This window comes from Crocodylus siamensis, chromosome 5 (assembly GCF_052110815.1).
Source record: "Crocodylus siamensis isolate JL-2025a chromosome 5, ASM5211081v1, whole genome shotgun sequence".
NCBI lineage: Eukaryota > Metazoa > Chordata > Crocodylia > Crocodylidae > Crocodylus > Crocodylus siamensis.
This window is the reverse complement of record NC_143399.1, coordinates 135829502-135850434: the sequence shown is the minus strand read 5'-3', so window position 1 is coordinate 135850434 and position 20933 is coordinate 135829502. Positions and strand designations below refer to the sequence as shown.

Below are 20933 nucleotides of genomic sequence, written 5' to 3'. Positions count from 1 at the left end.
GAGAAATAAGCTTTCAAAAAGGCTCTAAAGGTCACAGCAGCTTTTGACTACAGCTTCCTAAATCCTTTGAGGTAGTTCTACATGCAGCAATGATTTCTGCCAGGCGTTCAGGGAAACAGGGAGTAGCCAGGAAGAATTCAATGCCTCTCTCTTGCCTGATTTAAATATTTAAGTGAGAAGTCTTAATGCATCCCCAGAAACAAGAATTTGATTTACCCAACACTCTCTTCCTTGTCCCTGTGACAACCATTCCCATTCATCAGCCCTTCAGTGGCTGCTGTGCCAAGACTCACCACACCTGTTTCATCTCAGGCCCAACCAGGCTACATAGAAATATGCCCCAGTGAAGCAGTACCAGAGCCAGAGAGGAAGGACCAGAGGTCACAGTTTGGGCAGGCACCAATTTTTGTCTTGTTGCTAGGAAGTGCTTTGAAAGGACAAACTTGATTTTTTGCAACTTTTGGCTGCTAGAGCAGAGAAACAGCTGCAGGTCAGGCACAAATCTCTTCCCCTTTTATACTTTCAATTCTCAAATGGCACAGGGATGAATGGGGAAGGCCATTTGCAGCACCCTCCTTTGTTCTTCCCACTTCCCCAGCTCACACGTGCACACACCCTCCGATTTCTCCGACACCTTCTTTAATGGTAGTTGAAGCTCGCCTACAAAGATATTTTTGACACTGAATGATCTGGGCCTGTGACATGCAACTGTGCTCTGTTCCCTGGCTAGTGACTGGGATTCTGAGATTTGCAACAGTTTCCATGGTCGGATTTTTCTTTCACACATCTCTCCATACTGCCTACTCCTGCTTACATGCAACTCATTTCTAGTAAGTCTATAAGGGAAGAGAGGCCTGCAGGACCCAGCCATACAGAAATACATACTGAAATGTCAAAGGCCTGGCCAAGACAGGCATATTGTGTGTTTAAGACAAAGCAGTTTCTCTAGCTAATAGGACATACAAGAGCCATCACATCCAGCCACCTTTGATTCCATGGTCTGAATGCTCACACTCCCGGCTTGGCTGACTGGGAACAGCCTGTGGAGCAAGTCTAGAGCAGCAGTTGGCCAAAACAGCCCAGCTCAGGTCTGATGCAGGCCAGCACTTGTGACCCAGCCACTGCCACAACTGCTACCACGGCATGGGTAAAGTCCCCTACCACTGGAATGTGACTGAAGCCTCCCAACCCATTAAACTCCCAAGTCTGCATTAAATGGTTCAGGTTGCCAATTCCTGGCCAAGAATCCAAAAATTTGCCTCCTTTGGGCAGGCAGTTGGCACTGACTATTGCAGGCTGCTGCCCCTCCTTTCCTGCTAAGTTCCAGCTCCTGTTTTTTCCTCTTATCCCTGAAGCAATGCCACATCCACTACACACAGAAGCTTCTGAACATGGCCCAAAACAGAGTTCGATCCTCACCATGCAAGTTGGGCCAGCTGTACTGGCCCTGAACCTCAGCCCAGCTAGAGACCCGACTGCACTAACATTTGATATTGATTGCTCCAGGCAGAAGGTCCATTTTGTACGCTTTAGTCTCTCTAGCACCTGATTAACCATCTGGTTCAGGCATTTACACCCGGGACCAATGAAGCACAACTCTCTGCTAATTGATGGCAGAGCTGATGCATTCTTGTGATATGCAGTGGGGCATAGTATGAACCCAGCAGATGCTGCTAATTTAAATTCCACACATGAAATGCTGTACCTACTGAATTGAAATAAATTTCCACGGGACTTCCTGTTGCAAAAGCAAACTCTGTTATTCTAACTAATTATAAACTGCTTTTGCAATAAAGCTCTCATTTCATGCATCTAGAACTAAGAAAAAAATATAAGTATTGTTGGCAATGAAGTTATTCAGGTTTAGCAAAAACCAGCCAGGAAAAATCATAGCAGAAAAAAAGGACATGTTTCATAGTAATTACAGCCAATTACCTCATGGCAAAGACATGAATAATTCATATATTAAACTCGAAGAACTCCCAAGGAAAGAATCTGAAGGGTGATAAACACTTATTCTACCGACTGGCTTTGCTTCTGTTATTCTGCCCCCCTTGACCCTCTCTGTGGATATATTGTCATGTGCACCCACTCAACTGAAGAGCTCCAAGTCATTCTTGACTGCTTCTGTGAAGCATACGAGATGCTTGGACTCACTGTCAACTTCTCAAAAACCAAGATCCTTTACCAGCCCTCCACAAGCCAACCAGCTGCTCCCGAACATATCCCAAATAGAGAACAGCTCTTAGAGAATGAGCATTCCTCCTACCTGAGTAGCCACCTTTCCCAAAAAGGCAAACAGATGATGATATTCAACCCTGGATAATACCTGCCAGTGCTGCCTTTGAATGTCTCTAAAATTATACCTTTGTTGAATGATGAACGTGACATCATGACCCAAACCAAACTTTTTGTCTACCAGTATACTGACATTCCTACCCTGTTGCATGGATGTTGAACTTGGATGACATATTGGAAAAAGCTGAAAGTCTCACAACATTACCACCAGCAACATTTTCGCGAAATTCACTATATCAGCTAGGACAGAACAAATATGAGCATTCTAGCTCAAGTAAACACCATCAGCTTTGAAACCATGTTTATACAGTACCAGTTCCATTGGACAGCACATCTCATAAGGATGCCTAACAACCAGCTCCCAAAACAGGTTCTATACTACCAAAGTCAACAGTGGTCAGTGCTCTAGAGCTGGGTAAAAGAAGAGATTCAAGGACACCTTGAAGACCAACCTGAAGAAATGCATTAATATCAATACTTGGGAGACTCAAGCACTGAATCTCCTACAATGGTGACATGACATACAACAAGGCATTAATCCAGGGGCAGGCAATTATTTCAGGCGGAGGGCTGCTTGCTGAGTTTTGGCAAGCCATTGAGGGCCACATGGGTAGCCCCACTGCTTGACAGGTGCCCCACCCCCTGGTTTCCATCTTGGGATCAGAAGTCCCACCCCTTAACCCTTGACATTTGCTGCCAAAGTCAAAGTACTCCTTTCAGCAAGGGTTTTTGTCACCTCTGAACCAGAAACATATCAAGTTACATTCTAAAAATCAAACGTACTACAATATTCATTAATTTCATTTTAAAAAAATATTTTGTCCTGATTCACATGTGTTTGTGTAGTGTACACAGAGGTGATAGTATAATAGCTTAAAATGAAGTCTTGCTCTTGTATATTGTGAGGGGTGTGGGGGGGAATAGGTTTGTGGGGTGTGGGAGAAGGTGTGTGTGCGGGTATGGGTTTTGTGGGGGGTTGTGTGTATGGGGGGAGGGTGGCTGGGGAGGGATGTGACATGCATGGAGAGGGAAGGCAAAGCCCCCACCAGTGCTCCTGCAAGCCCAGGCTCTGCATTCCTGATACTCTTGGCCCTGGAGCAGCGGTATGGGGCAGCGAGTGGGTGTGCAGAGCACAGCAACAGCCAGGCAGGAGCGCGGGGCCCACACCAGTAGGGCCCAGAGTGGGACGGTAGGAGCACCTAGTCCAGGCTGCCAGGGACTCTATGAAGCCGAGCTGCGCCACTTAAGCGGGAAGAGGAGGGAGCCAGCTTGGCTCCATAGAGCCCCTGCCAGCCGAGGCCCTGCACTCCTGCTGCCCCACTCTGGGCCCCACCGGCACTGCCCCTGTGCACCAGCATGGGCCCAGCTGCCGCTGCACTCCAGAAATCTGCTCCAAGTTAAACTGGTTTTAAATTTGAAACTGCTACCTCCCAAGGAGTCACTCCAGCTCTACATCTGAATTATAAAGCAAGCTCTGGACCATTAGTTGAACATATTTGCAAGCAAGTTGCTCTCTCTAGACAGATTCATTTCCCCCACCAAACTCCTTATCTCCAGATGCCACCGAACTTCTTAGCCATGTGGAAAGGAATTACAAGGCAATGCAAAGGAAGGAAATTGAGAAACTTTCCAGAAAGGATTTTAGCTGCCGTGTGCTCATTACAGAGGCTCACTCAAATCTCCTAACTGGAAAATTGTATATTTTAAAACGTTCCGGATCTTTGTTATGTTTCTTTCCATCAATTGCAAAAACTGACAGATCAGCAAAGAAATCCTCCCAGCTGCAATATCACCCAGAAACCCAGGAAAGACGACATAGTTTTGCTGCATGAATAAGTGTGATAATCTTTGTGTACTGTGAATCACCCCAATGGCTGCTTAGGATCAGGATGCAGGCAGTGGAGAAATAACTATATAAAGCTAATGCCCAAAATGGCTCATGTGAAAAGCTCGTGTCATGCTAAGACTTGGTGGGGGAAGGGACAAAAGGATTCTTCCCTTTAGCTCTCACCTCAGTCCCCTGCCAAACACTCCTTTATTTTGATTTTGCTCAAAATACCAGGAGTTGGCCGTAAAGCACTGCAATTCAATGTGCCATTCACTGTGGTCTCCATAGCAATGCTGTAACAAACCCCCTGTATCATGACGCACATGTGACTGGATTAGACTCATTTTAGCATAAGGCATGTGCTTCCACACCAGCATCAGCACAGACAAAAAACACTGGTAAGAGCTCTAATGACTTTGTTAAATCCTTCTACTTGTATCCACAGTGCACAAGACACTGCCTAGATGAGCTGTCTGGCTTATTATCTGCACTCTGCTGCACAGGGATTAAGTTTGTAAGAAGCCACCTACCTGCACAAATTGCTCAGTCCTCAACAGAAAGAACATTTGTACGCTGTTTTGCCACCATCTGTTTCTTCCACGGCACTGCACAATGATTAGCTCCATTAGCAGCCAACGTGCGTCTGAGGAAGCCTTCCTATAAGCATGCTGCCAGCTGGCCAGAGACAGAAGTGGCAACACCAGTGACCATTTGGCATGACAAGGAAATCCACTGACAGCTGAGCTATAGACATATTAATGAAGCATTAAAGATCAAAAGAAAGTTACAAAGAATGTTAGTAAATGAGCTTGGATTAAATGGTATTTAATATACAAACCAGAAGGAAGTGACCAGACACATCACCCTTGATCCTCTGGTTTAGTTGAACTCTGCTCAAAACAAGACCAAAAAGGGAACACAAGGAAAGCTGCCTGCCACTTTTGCCACCCCCACATATCTAGGACATGCCAGTGGTCTATGGATCCTCAGACTCGACAAAGGCCAGTTAATGCCAGGCAGGTATCGCCACAGAACACAACACACCCACTGCCCTCCTCCCCCAATCACACACTCTAGCCCATGTATGACTGCTGCCTCCTGAGACTGTGGGGGCAGTTTGTGGGCAGCAGCATTGGTAGGTGACTGCCCGCAGAAGCCGATGGCAGCTGCAGGGGGGCAGTGAGTGGCAACTGTCCACAGAAGCTGGCAGCAGCGGTGGCCAATCTCAGGGGGGCACATGCCCCCCACCCCATTCCCCCAGTTATGCTCTAGCCTGATGTGGGAAAAGATCAACTAAAACAACTCCATGCTACCAAGGAAACTTCTAGCTGATTGCTCAAAGGCCTGCTTCACATCTGCTTCGTAGTGCAGAGGCAGAGTTGGGGGTTACAGCAGGGACCAGACACTGGTACTGTACTTTGAGTTTCTAGGTGCAGGCCTCCACCCAGCCTGCAGAAGAATTTTTTTTTTCATTCCTGTATCTCCATACTGTTTCAACTGCCCAAAGATGCTTTCAACATACTCCTTAGGGCATCAAGAAAACCAATCTACCAAATCCACAGCATTATATGTTTTATCAATACTGAAGTCACCTGGAATCATGATGGAAAGTGTGCTTCAAAAAGATTTATTACATATATTTGTACATATTTTACATAAATGGAATGTTAAACATACAACCTAAAATCAATAAAAAAATATTTCATTCATGATTATGTACTGGCAGACCATCAAAAAATGTACCTTAACAATGTAAGTCATCTTCCAATCATACTGCTCAATTACAAAAATTTACAAACATGTTTTACATTAGACATTGCAAATTACATTCTTATTTATGCTTAGGGTAATGAAGGAAGACTTCTCGCTCATTACCACTAAATTGGAGCATTTTGTAAGCTATGACAGAATAGTTTGGAGAGACAGTAGATTTTGTGGAAAGAGGTGTGTAAAAACGTGGATACTCTTAATCTTTTATCATCACATAACATCTTCCTAATAGTAAGGAGAGTTAGCACAAGAATCTCTTCAAGTGGAAACATGAATGTTACATCATAACTTGCTGAATGTAATGGCGCAGGTTTTCAGTTAAGTTTAAAATAGTCCTCTCTACAGCTGCCTCCCTGTTCTCCTAAATTTTTTGCAGTACTTTGGCAAAGTCAGCTAGAAGAGTGATATTTGCTATACAAAGATCAATACTTCAGCTTCAGTTCATTATGTATGGGAAAACCTACACAATCATAATGTGATGTCCTCATTAAATTTCAAACCTGTTGAGAGCTTGTGCCATTTATGATTCTAACAGTAAATACTTTTCAATAAGATAAATTAGGGGGGAAAAGAAAATGTTTGAAGAAACCAAGAGTAACAGGATTTATCAACAGAAGCTATTTACTTGCAACGTGGGGGTTTACTTGCATTTGAAATTCTGCCAGAATCAACTGGATCCTATTTATCACCATAACACCTTTGCCAAAGCAAACCCAATGGAGTAAGGATGTCAAACACTTGTGGACTGAAAGCTGCCACAAGCAGAGCAGAAAGCAAAGAAGCTTCTTTCAAACAGTTAGGCAGCAGGCCCACGAGGTATTGTTTACTGGCAGCTCATTAGGGGAGAAGACTGTAGCTAACAGAGAGAAAAGGCATACACTAGGTCATTAAGTCCAACCTCCTGTATATGCAACAGTTTTGCTAAGCAAGTGTTCAGTATCTAGCAATACCTCACATTAAATTGTTACAATTTATCCAATCAGTGGTTCTGGCACAGGTATTAAGGTGAGATAGTCTACAGTCTCCATAACACTGTGCAGTGGCTAGATAAATTTCTGCAATAGGAATTTTAAATACTTGGTTCCAATTTTGGTGCTGCAACTCCACAACCACCAAATGCACAGTGCAGGTGTAATGAGTCCTCCTTCCAACACTGGGGAAGTAGGGGGAGGTGGGGATGGGACACACATTAAGGTCCAATCATTGAGCTGATTTTAGAAGTAAACATGAAATTGTGTGGAATTTATTTAATGAAACATAATTTAAGTTCTACATTTTACAAAGAAAACTTGGCCACTCATGACAGGGCCATCTGGGATGGAAAAAATTTAATTTGTGCAACCTGTTGTAGCTGCTGGACAAATGCAGTTAGGTTAGCAATTGCAGTAAAGATTACACTAAATGCTTTTCTTGCAGGCTGATGCAGTAATGTATCATTGACATATCAATGCCAAGAACGGTCTTTCTTTCCCGAAGAAAAAGGGCAACGTAAGCTCCACAGTAGTTGGGGATAGGCAGAAGAGACTGACAGTTTGAGGCATGAAACCATGACTAGCAAAATCTTGCACTGGTCAAGTTAAGAGCCACAATAACTTACTAGGAAACTTCTTATTTGCCCTGGCCATGTTAAAACTGACGTATTCTGAAGCCAAGTATAAATTTGTGGCCCACTCTGCCATAGATCTGATGAATGTAAACAGCTATAATCAATCTAAATAGAAACACTCTGTTGACTACGATGAAGCAGCTGAAACTCATGGAAACACGGGGAGGTACTAAAAGTGACTTGAGGCAGGGGTGTAACTGGAGACATGAGCACCATGGGTGGCAGTGTTGTACACAGCTACGTCACTGGCTGTGCTACAAGTGGCAGCAGGTAGTTTGGTAGCAGAGTTGCTGCTATTTTTGCTCCCCAACCCCCAAGAGCCAGTGCGAAGATCTGGTGCCCTAGTTGGTCTCTCTTCATTATGCCACTAGACCCAGGTTTGCTCCCCACCCCCCGCAACAGTGTGTGGCAGTTCTCTTGGAGATCAAGATTAAGTCTTGAAACCCTTGTTTTTGGTGAAAGATTGGAGAACTGGAAGGAGAGTATTTCTAAAGCCCTCCAATAATAAGGTTGCGGTGCTGAAATTTCCATCAAGAAAGGTTCTCTTTCAAATTTATTTCAGGAGTTAGATACAAATTAGAAAGAAAAGTAAGTTTCAAAGTGTCTGACTAAAAGTCTCCCGCTGTACAATTGCTTAGGTTCCAGTTTCTGGTGAATTCAATCTTACTGGATTTCTCATCTTCCACAAAAACAAAACAACCCTGACGTGTCATTTAAAACAAAAGCAGAACTTTTTTTAAATAACCTTTAAGAGCTTTTCTTTGAAACTATGGAACTTTTTACAACATAAAGAAGCATAAGTAGTCAAAGAAATCCCCCCACAACTCTGTGAGTTCCTTTCCAAATTCTTCATATACAAATACGGCAGTATACTCACCCTGAAACATAAGAATTAAGACAGATGCTCCTGCTTGTAATTCATTTATACTTCAGTCTTTTCCCAAAATTAAATACTGTGAGTGTGCAGCATGCTTCATCTCTTTCCTTTTATTTCCCACTCAAATCAATGTCTAACACACACACACAGAAGGAAAACTAGTTTACTATTTTAAAAAATGTGAAAACAGATGCACTAAATATACATACAGCTTCCTGTAACTGTTAGCAGCATGGTTCTCTTGGAATAGGGTCATAAAATCCAAATCATAGCCATTATACCCCATCACCTTTATGCATGCTGCTACTCAAGATATATGGTAAATGACAAGCTTCACCTTTTACGATGTTATAGTTACTCCTCCCCTTCTGGGAAATAGCATGTTTATGGCAAACCTGAGTATGAACATTAGCTCACTCTCTTACACACTTGGGCAAGATATAGGCCAAATGAAATAAAATCACCTGAAAGAATTGAAATTGGCAATTCCTATATTTGTAGGCAAAGAGTGTGGCACACCCCAATTTAACTTATTGCTTCTAGGTACACAAAGGTGATCTTTCCCTAGACAGAGCATTTTTTTCTTTTTTGAAGCACAGTGATCTAGGACCTTGAAAAGGGAATATTTAAAAAAAAAGAAATGAGGATATCTGAAAATGGCATTGTTTAGAACTAACAAGAGAGCTGTTTCATAAGCACTGGCAGACAGTATTTGGGGATAAAAGTTTACATACATGAACTTCCATATTAAGTTTCAAATCCAAACTCCAGTCTAATCTTTCCAGTCCATCCTAAGTATGGTCCACATTAAGGGTCTAATCCTGTATTCCACTGCATAGCCAAAACTTTACCAGCTTCAGGAGAAGTTTTGCATGTATCCAGAATTTAGGACTGAAACTACAACAACCATCCAAGGAATCAAAACCAAAACAAAAAAGGGGTTGCTGGGTTGGCCAACAGTGACAGAACCCTGACTGCAAAACCATAGGTAAGCATCTACTATTAGAATGGCTCTCAACCATTGCATGGACACTGGCCTTCAGTTTAAGTGATGAAAAGCACTGGAATGTTTGTTCTTTCAATCATTTACTTGCACATCTAAATGTAGAAGATCAAGTTTTAGAGAAAGCAGCATATTGGAAACAGAAATTGGGCTTAAGTTGTAAACAGATTTATGTTTAAAAACCAGTCTAATTTAATCCCCAGCAAAAGAACACAAGCTACTACCTTGGAGCACCAATCACCAAAACACCACTAACATCCTTTGTGTATTACAGTAGTTTCTGCCAGCATTAAGTCAACCAAGAACATTAAGTCAATGTAAATACCAAAACTGCCTCTCTCTCAACAGATGCAGATCATTCAAAACAGTAAAAAATGTGACCCTGTGGGAGACGATGTCACTAGTAAAATGCTACAGCTGCTGTAATGTTTTCCCTTAATATTAGAAGGCAACTAAACAATTCTGTTACGAAAGAACTTGTGCAGGAAACTGCTGTATGGTAGATGAGATTACACAACTTAAAAACATGACAGTGGTTCTACTTGCACTGCTATCAAAGGGAGTACACTGGGTGCCACAATTAGCAATTCAATTAAAATGGATGATGCAAGAAAAATTTAAAAAGCACCTGGGAAGCTGTACCGCTGGTTGTCACAATTAACTGGTTTAGATTTCTTTAATTTGCAGCATAACAAAAGGCATTTTCACAGCATAAAGTTTATGGGAAGATGTTATCTAGTCTAAAATCACTCTGAAAGCAGAAGAGGAGACACTTATAATGTGGAACACAACAGTATTTCTGGGTAGCAGCAGTTGCTCCAGACTTGCCCAATATGAAATAGTAGCAACAGAGGGTGGGAAAAAAAAAAAGACACAGACAAAAGAAAAGCTGAATTAAGCAGACATAAGAACTGCTTAACGCTTGAAGTGTTTGTGCAACTTATTTTTGCTACTGAAAAACTTACTAAAAACTGCAGTCATTAATAAATATTCATATTTTTCCCTGTATTGTGAAAAGCTACTATGGATCAGTTCATAATATAAAAAAAATATATATTCTTTTAAGCCCTGATACCTGGTCCAGGTTCTTTTGTTTTCTAAATTGTGGTAATTTGTAGGTATATATTTATCCACAGCTCTGCCTGATGTATTTCCCTATAGGTATCTCCCATTTTTTTTAAAGTCCTGGTAAAGCCAGTATAACACAGTAGAACAATAAATTAAACAAATATAGGTGCTTGTTAAAAAACTCTGTCAAATGCTAATCTGTACATAAAAAGACCATTGATGATAGACGTAAAGACTACAGATCTGCCATCAAGTAAATTTCAATTAAAAAAAAACAAACTTGTGTATAAAGTGTTTCAAAAATGAAACGCAAATCCCACCCCTATGTAATCTCAATGCTTAGAAAATTCTTTACTGTGACCATTTTTACAATTTTCTACCTAAACCTAGAGAGGCAGTCTGGAGATGAAAGTAGTACAATAAAATAATTACCTGAAACATTTTAAAAAAATACCCGTTAAACAAATTACCTCAACTGGCAGCACTTAAAACGGGATAATTCTTATTCTATTAAAAAAATGTTGCATAGCTGCAAGATTATACTCTGCTGCGGTTTTTTTTTTTTTTTTTTTTTTTTTTACCCATAAGCAGTAAAAGAGAAATTTTAGTTTAAATTGCAGTGCAATGTGCAGATTTCAACAATCCTATAGCTGGATCAATATGAATTAGTCACCTGCCGTGGCTTTACTCTTTGGACTGCATTCTGACAGACAAAGGATTAGTTATGAAACTCTGAAATACGGTTTTTCCTATGCAGAGGAAAATTACATTTTCCATTCTTGAAATACATGAAGACCATACACCCAGGTGCAACTTCAGTGAATTAATTCATATAGCTAAATTATCCTTCAGTTGCTATTTAGTCTTCTTCAGCCTATGGAAAGATGAAAAGCTTCCACTCAAAAATCTGGTCATCCTCACATAAAAGTTTCAGAGAGAACTGATTCAGAATGCGAATTCCATGTGTGGGAGGAAAACAGACATCCGCAACTGCTTCTGCACAGAACTTAATAAAAGTTAGACTGAAATTAGTAACTTTGGCCTTTAAATACAAAATGTTGTCATTAATGTCCAAGGGAAGAAGATTGTTACAGAATGTGCAGCATTTTCAAAATCCCTGTGTGTCCTCTGTATAAATGTTTGGTACACTGAGCTCTATTGGAAAGCAACTGGTCTTCCTGCAGCCATTATTCCATGTGATTATCCATCTTTGCCAGGCTCACAGCAGCACAAGTCTGAAGCCAGGTATGTTCCCAAACTTGTGTTCAAAAATGGAATCTCAAGTCTCCTACATCTTCTGATCAGTGGAAGCAGCTGCAGCAGTGAAAATAAAGAAAGAATGGTATCTTCAGTTTTACAGTAAGATGCGCCTAGTAAGCATAACTTTCCAAAACACAGAAAGCTATGATTGTTCTTGCATTCATACTCCTCTGTGGATCATTTTTATCTTCTGGATATTAAATACATTTGATTTAGCAAAAAAATCTATAAGCGTTTACAAAGACAAACATCTTTAAAAGCATCATGCCGTGCTTCTTCTGTGGTTTAAATACACTAGGGGTAACACGTGAAGCTCTATGAAGGTACCTGACAAAATGAAAAATTAGTTCTTATACTGAGCTATGGCAAAACAGCAGCCTGCACATTGGCAAGTTTTTTCTGCTGCCTCTGTGATGATGCCGCAATTATCTCTAGCATCATAGCAAATATGAGCCATGGCGCACAGTGGTACAATGAAGAGCAGAACGCTGAGGACTGGTATTACATTTAAAAAATCTAAATTGGTTGAGAGAAAGAGTTTGGATATCTATCCCTATTGCTTACAATGTTCCTATGAATCCAGGAGTGTTTTGTAACAGCAGGGCCTGGTAGCTTAGAGAAAACTTAAAAACAAGTTACCCAAAAAAATAAAAGTCCATTCATAAACTCTGGCAAAGTAGGCTGTCACATACAAAAGTTTATGCCTCTCTGAACCAGGTGGTTTCTAAAGTGCTACCAGGCCCTTCCTTCTGCCCACTCCCCTTTAAATAAAAGTGCTCCTTTGGCCTCTAACATCAACTGAAAATTAAGACATGTTCAAAATAATAAAGTGGGACTCAGCCCAGAAAGAGGATTTTTATGTTTACTTTGCTATGAAAAATTCTTGGGTTTCACTTTAAGGAAATCTAGTTTCCATAATAAAAAATAGTTGTAAAACAAGCTACTAACTATTCATAAGAACTGCTTCTGGTGTCTTTCTAGTTTAAATACTAGACTTGATCATTGTTATTGTGGTTATGAGCACGCAGAAATCTTTTACACATGCCAGATACTTACTGATTAGTATCATCTAGATCTGAACATAGATCTACTTCAATACACTTATCTTATTATTGAAAAGTACAATGTAATGTGTAAAAAGAGAAATTACCAATAAACAGGAACCTGGTCTTAATCTGAAGGATGCTCAGGGCAAGATCTATTTACTTCAAACCATTCATCTATGCAGCTGTTGAAGAGTAAACCAAAAAAAAAATTAATGAAGGTTAAACATATCAGCTGCATTTAGCAATAAGGTATTTAAGTAGAATAAATTATCCTAGTTAAGGTAAGTTGAATAGAGACATTTTATGAAGTGCATACAAATATAAAATACCATATACAAATACACATGCAGAAATCAATATATTGCCCATCCAGCTGCCTCCCATAGGTGAAGGAAAATGCTGGGGAAATCGCACTTCAACTGAAATGTGTGGCAAAGTATTTTTCAAAGTTCACTGGATATTTTTGATTTGTACAGATATGTATGATTATTGTGTATAAAATCATATTTCACTCCTCTTTAAATAAGCTATAATAATAGTTTATTTGGGAAGTGTTACCTATTGTACACATTACACACACTTATATGGACACATTTTGTGTTGAGGGATACCATCACCTTAATCACACTGTTGTATGTCTGTTTTAACTAATGTTGCTGTAATCATTATCTAAAATTAACATGACAAATATTAGAGAAAACGTGTTGTGATTTTTACTGGTTTCCTAGTGTAGCCAATTTCTCCTTTTGTTTCTCTAGATTTTGCATATAGCAATGACAAGTAACAAGAAGGAAATGTGACTGCAAGGTGAAACAAACTGATAGCAGAGAGACCTGAAAAGTACTTTTAACTATTTTTAAAATAAAAAGGTGACTAGATCTTTAAACGCTAGTGTCTTTTTAATTGTTCATTACAAAAAAATGACAACACATATTGGCGCATGGACTTTTTAAAGGATTCAGTGTATACAGATTATGAAGAATACTTGCCCTTTATGATATATGCATAGACAAGGCAGTCGAGCTATAGTATCTCCTTGCTGCAGCTCTTCCAGGCATATTGCACACTCCCCAGCATCTTTACTCAACACATCCTCTGCAGAAACAGGGCAAGTTTTAAAGGTTTAAACACACAACACTTAAAGCACCATTTTTTAATTATAACGTTCAATCAATCCTATAATAAAAACATTTTTGTACATTTGTTTTAGAGTACGGTGTAAAGTTGAACCTGGTTATCATGATTTGTGATACAGGTTTCCCTTGCCAACCACGGTTTTGAGTATCCACCCTTAATATTCTATAAATCATTTTGGCTACCACAGTATACAGTTTTGAATAATGATGGTTTTCCATGGCTGTGCATCAGTCCACCACCTGCCATTTTTCCCATAAGCCTTTTGTCTTGCCAGCCACAGGATCTTTCCAGGAACCTAACCCCAGCAGTTGGCAAGGGAAACCTGTATAAGATTTCTTATAGGTGATCAAAATAAAATCTGGATGCGTTTTAGGTCCCATCTGCTTAAACTTAGTGTAGGGCAAAATGAAGTACAGTATAACTAAGCAAACACCTGAATTGAGGAGTTACAGATAAAATACATGTTTATTTGCTGTGGAGCTGCACTTAAGGATAAGATAACCCTGAGGTTCAAAGAGACTATGACTCACTCCCTGCACGCAGCATTTTGCTTTGAACCCGGCATATCCCACACAGCAAAAACTATAGCCCAGTAGCGCAATGGAGGTGACCCATGGACTCTGTAGACCTGGAAACAGTATACCTGAATTAGCATGGTGCTGTACCCAATCTAATAAAGCTCTGCTCCCTAAGCAGAGGTAATTTCCCCAGGCACATCACTGCACGAATACAACTATACTGCTCCTCATTCAGAAGCTAGTAGGGGACATCTTGGCATGAGACCATTTTACACTGTCTGGGCATAAATGTCCAGTCTCATGTTTCTTCCCATACATTCCTCTGCTGTGTGCTTCCGTCTTTGACTTGCCAGCTCTCTGTTTCAGAGTCTTGTCATTTTTCTGCCTTCTCCCAATTCCAAATCACTATATCCATCCTTCTCCCATTCTTGGCTAGTAAGTTACAATAAACTGATTTAAGTCATCAGAAACTGGTTTAAACCTGTACCAGAACAGAAGTTTAGTGCACATAAACCAGTTTCAAAAAGGCCAAAACTGGTTTAAGATAAACCTGGTTGAATGTAGTATCAGATTTAACTGATCTGGGTCAAAACAGTTTATTAAACTTCTGTCCCAGGGCCCTTCCTGGTTTAAGTTAAATCACAGTCCCTGAGCATCCCAGCATGCTTTCCAGCCCTGGGCTGGGGTGTGCTGTCTGTTCCAGCAGAGAAGGGTTGTGGGCAGGGGGGCAGGGACTGCCCCCCCAGGCAAACCCCAGCTGGGGTCTGAGAGGGCCAGGGAAGGGGGTTAAACATCCCTTCCACCACTCAAACTTACTGCTGGCTGCAACTGTGGACTACAAATCCCGGAGACATCTGAAAGCAGCCCCTGCCTATTTCTGGAAGCAGGAAGAGTCCTGCTGCTCTAAGTCTGGACTGCAAATTCCAGAGATCTTGGGGGATGTGGCTGCATTTCCTGAGTCAAAAGTAAATGTGTGTCCAGTTGTTTCTCAATTAAATCTCTGCAGCTTAGAGTAACCTGCAAAGACTGAATTGAATCACCTTTGCCTTGGGCTTTTAGACTGTTTGTACTTAGCCCTTGTCACCCAGTAGTTAGGAAGTATGCACCAACATCCTAAATTATGATTTATGTCATCATTATTACGTCCTGTGGTAAATGAGGAAAAAGACAGCTCCCTGAAGGGGTACAGAACAACTCTAAAAACAAAGATTTTGTAAAAATATTAAGTTCCAGGACTTGTATGAAAGTCTTTTTTTTTCTATGTATACTTCTTAGCAGAACTGAATGGTGTCACAAGCTGCTGGTGTTACACAAATTGAGGGGTCTCACTACAGAGTTTGGGTTCATTATGCCACAGATCCAGGGACTGGTTAACGTTGACAGTAATCCTGTGCTGTACACAGCACACTGCACTAAGCAGAATGGCACTTGCATGCATGTTATGTAACAGAGCAATTCACAGCAAATCTGAAAGATGCCATCCTAAAATGAGGTAACCTATGCATTCATGCTACTATAATTATTTAGGGCATTTAGATCATTCCAAAGTCACTACATAATTGAAGATTCATTTTAAATTGTGATCAAAGCTTTTAAATTTTCTATAGCAGGTGAAGAAGGTCTTTCCTTTTTAGCTGATGGGAACAACTACCTTAAGTGGATTTCATGATGTCCAAATGGGATTTTGTAACACAATGAAGTCTCTAAAATTGTTCTCTTGGGCCTCTTGCAGATGTTACACTTAACATGTGATTAACAAGTAAATAGTAACCTGGCAACATATTCAAGCAATTAATGGCTTGATAAAACAGGGAATAAAAGCCACCAAATTATTCCAAAAGACACACATAATAATTTTGTGTCTGGTTTCTACCACAACTTAAACTGAACGTATGGCAGGGTCCCTATCATGCAGCCTGATGGCATCTGCACTGCAGGCTTTGTGACCAACCCCACTGTGGTCTCAGGGTTGATGGTCAGCTGATCACACCTCAGTCCCAGGTCCGCATGAGGTCACCAGACACCCAGTTTTGTACTTGCCAGTGCAGGGACAGTCCAAGGATCATGATTCTGGGCTCTCCCTGCACTGACAAGTAGTAATGGCATAACAGGGATCTGATCCCTAATCCCAAAATCACATGTCTTACCAGGCACATGTGGCATGACAGAAGGCACACATTCTGGCATCAGGGAACAGATCCCATCACGCCATGAAGTTAACATGTGCCAATAGCTATTTCTATTCCTCCATCAGCAGACTACCTAAACGCTGCTTAAAATGATAAGCAGCAAAAAGTCAAATATACAAACGGGGATGAACAAAGTAGATCTACTTCGTATACATCTTGCAGCTTCTTGGGTTGCTTAAGGGTTTGCTTAATTTCAAAGTCCTTAACGCCAGTATTTCAGTGGGTTACCATGGAATATTGCATCACATATGTAAAGAAGAGCCACCTTGAGTACATGAGCTAACTAAAGAAACATCATACCCTAATAATTAAGCAAAAAAAATAAAAAACCAGTGCATATTTTAAAAACAAAACACAACATTTTTGCTTTTAACAGAATATTAGAAGCTTGCATGAATATTAAGGACAATTGTTTTAAAGCCATACAAAAAGTCTCTTGCAGAATCTACTTCCATCAAAAGACACTAAGAATTTGTCCAAAAGAGGTGCTGGGGGTGCATGTCTCTTGTTTTAAAAGATGTTTTAATCTGATACCAGAAGGCAAAAAGGACAAAGACAATTACATTTTTCTGTAAGAGAGAGACTGGGCTTTCTCCAAGGGTTCTCACATCTCGCTGCTTGTCTGCCTCATGCTTCCTCTTTCTACAAGCACTGCCCTAAATGTTATTTTTTCAGTCCCTTACACAAATCTACTCTCCTCCATTGCAAGGTCATACAAATAAAAGTTTCTAAAAATAATTCACATTCATCACAGTGAGATGTGTGAATTCAGTAAGATTATCTAATAAAGCCATCTGCGCCACTGCCTTCACTCTTGGCAGATATGTAAACAGCATACAGAACCGCATGCTATGTTCTTTACTCACAACTTTCCCCAGTACAGTCAGATGGGGGGCACTTTAGTCAGTCTCAAACCCCATGGTGGGAATCATGCTTTAAACACAAACACATGCCCACGTGAAGACAGCCTTACAAGACAGCGACAGTCAAATACTAACCACATTATAAATCTGTCAAAAATAAGAAAAAAAAAGTTCAAAGATAATGCAATTTGTGTACAAATGTTTTACACTATTTTAGATTGTGTGTTTGTATTACTATTTGCTATACAGGCTGCTACTTCATAGTCCCAATACCTGCTCCTTTACTTGGGGGAGTAAGGAACTCTGATATACCCGGTTCTGCAAAAGTGTAAATTTTTGCTACCTAGCAGCCAAAAGGTACTGTTTAATTTTGTAAAATGAAGCATTTATACATATGTATGTGTGTGCATGATATAACAGAAAATGTCCAACTGTTACAAATGCACAAGTGAAACTGGCATGACACATCACAATACCAAATCAATGTATTCTTGCAATTGATACTTGCCGTTGAAAGAGTTCTTGCAATTGATTACATGTATGGAACGATGACATTGCCAAAGTACCCGTGAGACTTTATATTTAACTATATTTTGTTTCCTTTAAAGGCATCCAATCAGCAGGCTAATCAAAGAATGAAAAAAACCTTTCATACCTGCATCCAATCAGAATTCCTAACTGTACCCATTTTAAACAAGACTCCCACCACATGGAAGTCATTTTGAGGTCCTTTTAAAAACTCATGCACCTGTCATGGAAAGATGCAGCAAACCATTTTACGTCTATCCAATGCAATATTCAACAGTCCCTTATCTCTCTTATATGTCCCATGCAGTAGAGTGGATCCAATAGCTGCACATTAACCCAAAAATGAGTTCAATACCTAAGTTTTTGATTACAGCATCCCGTAATACAGTAATATCACTATTGCCAAATGAAAGATGAAGAAAGAGACAGAGATCTAATCCCATGCCTATACCTTGCACAAAGTAGGAGCCTAGGAACTAAAGAAACTCCTCCTCCATTTCAGCAGTTGAAGGGCATGCAGCTTCACATTTAGACACTTGACAGCCAGAGGCTGATATCAAAGATGGATTGGACATGACCCAAATCCTTTGTTTTCTTTTTTGTTTATGTCTAGCTAACAAGGCCGGTATGCCAAACAGTGTGTCCCACTTAGCAGAGATCAACTACTAAATTACTGCCCTACTCACCCACCCCAATTTATGTTACTGCTCAGTAGTAAGTTTTTCTCTCAACATGTTTTTGTGTTTAACATAGGTTTTTTTAAATACCACGCCTATATTTATAGTGAAATATATAATACTGGATGAAAGGATAAACACCACAAAAAGTTCACACACACCATCAATAAAACCATTTCTATAAAGTCTTTAAAAATTCTGCAGGCATAAAATTTAAGTCACAATTGAGGAGAGCTTGAAAAGTTCAGCCAGCAGCTACCCGTCCAAGGTCTAAGGCAGGGAGGAAAAAAATTCCTGTGCTGACACATCCTTCCAATTTAAACAAGTGGGTCAGCTGAGTACCGCTTTAAATGATAGACAACAGACTAACAAAACGTAAAAAGTATTATTTCTAGACTAGTCAACTACTGGACTGGCCAATAATAGAAAAGAACATTAGAAAAATATCATCCAGAGAAACCAACCAAAAAGTATCAGAATATATTTTTTTACTGATCAGCTCAAAAGCTGATTCAACATTACAAGTCCAGCTAAATAAATTATTTAAAATACTCATTAATATCTACTAAATAATGGATTTACTCAATGTTACCTTAACAGCCTCATTAATTACATCTTTCTGGCTTCTATTATATTTTTCTTTCTTTCTTTCTCCTCATCTTTCTCCCATAGCTCTCATTTCTTCCTTTTTGTTCTTTTGTCTAATCCCATATGAAAAGTTCACTCTTTTTTTTCCTTTTTTGTTTTAATACCTGCCTGCAGCCAATACACAGTTAATATATTGGAAGCTTCTCTTCCAAGACAAAAAATGAGCACTCTCCCCCTTATAAGTCCCAACTATGAGAAGGGCAAGCAGAGTCCTCCTCCTCCCTAACCAGCTCCAGCATGCTATTACTAATCACAACTTTCCAAACAAGAACAAAATGAAGGCAAAGCAGTTCCTTCCTGCCCAAAGGAACTTCGATAGCATCAGTAAAGAAGTCAGTTGTTCCTCGTCAAAAGACTACCCCTGAAGATTAGGGCAATAGCTTTTTGAACTGCTGCCTTTCTGAAGCCTTGGGAAAGCAGCACTAAAGCAGTTATACTTGGGTTCATATGTGGGAACTCCAAAACCGTAAGGGCAGAAAATTTAATTTGTTGTCATTGTATTTTGTTTTTGCTTTTAATGGCAAGTTTACATCCTGAAGAAATTATTAACTCTTGGCCAAAGAAGTTTTTTATTGCACACAGCGAAGTGGAATTTTAGAGCCCACTATATGAGTTTGATATATAAACTATTTCTTCTAAAACCTTTTTTTAATATACTGCAGTTATGGAATAATAATAATAATAATAGACAGTCATATTACACTTGCAAGTCTGGAAGTTTAGAGTTAAGGATTCACAAGCAACTTTACTCTTCCACCCATCCTGTACTGGAGAAGGATCTGTTCTGACATCCATGCAATACCCAAATATATACACACTGTACACCTACACACAGGAATACACCCCATTGCACACATAACTGCATCCCTTTAGGCAGCACACACCCTTGTAGCCCATCTAACCAGGCTACAGAAGTTCTTCAACATTCATACTTATTCGCAGAAATAGTTCAACAACCGTTCCTCCTGTTCAAACACCCTTATGTTCCTGCTACAGAAAAAAAGGTAACATTCCTACAAACTCACTGTCTAAATACAGTCCCCCAAAACCACCACTAACATGTTACTGCCTACCTAGGACGCAAACAACATTAAATAAATCTTTCCCTTTACAGTGTTTCATAGTTAGTAGGGTCGGAAGGGACCTGAGCAGATCATCAAGTCCGACCCCCTGCCATGGCAGGAAAGAGTACTGGGGTCAAACGACCCCACCAAGGTGTAAATCTAGCCTCCTCTTAAAGACCCCCAAGGTAGGAGCCAGCACCACTTCACTTGGAAGTTGGTTCCAGATCCTAGCTGCCCTGACAGTGAAGTAGTGCCTCCTGATATCTAGCCTAAATCTACCCTCTGCCAACTTATGACTGTTATTTCTAGTCACTCCTGGCGGTGCTCGGGAGAACGGGGACTCCCCCAGTACCTGCTGATCCCCCCTGACTAGTTTGTAACAGGCCACTAGATCCTCCCTCAGCCTTCTCTTGTGGAGGCTGAATAGGTTCAGGTCCCATAGCCTTTCCTCACAGGGTCTGCCCTGCTGCCCGTGATCATGCGAGTGGCCCTCCTCTGGACCCTCTCCATGCTGTCCACATCCCTCTTGAAATGCGGTGCCCAGAACTGGATG

At 40.4% G+C, this 20933-nt stretch overlaps 1 protein-coding gene across 5 annotated transcripts in view; it reads right to left on the bottom strand.

The window, feature by feature from the left end:
* Positions 1–20933, bottom strand: part of ZNRF2 (zinc and ring finger 2) — a 189766-nt gene that overhangs the window by 95478 nt on the left and 73355 nt on the right. The window contains exons 3-5 of one of the 5 annotated variants that reach the window (XM_090046418.1): positions 13746–13851; positions 12861–12938; positions 5738–11764 (exon numbers count right to left, since the gene is read on the bottom strand). The exons of 3 other annotated variants lie outside the window; for them this stretch is intronic. In XM_090046418.1, the coding sequence (XP_089902544.1) occupies positions 12881–12938; positions 13746–13851 (164 nt within the window). In that variant the 3' untranslated portion in view covers positions 5738–11764; positions 12861–12880. Of the gene's footprint in view, positions 1–5737; positions 11765–12860; positions 12939–13745; positions 13852–20933 lie in introns of those variants that run through there. One more of the 5 variants, XM_090046417.1, reaches the window with a different exon arrangement.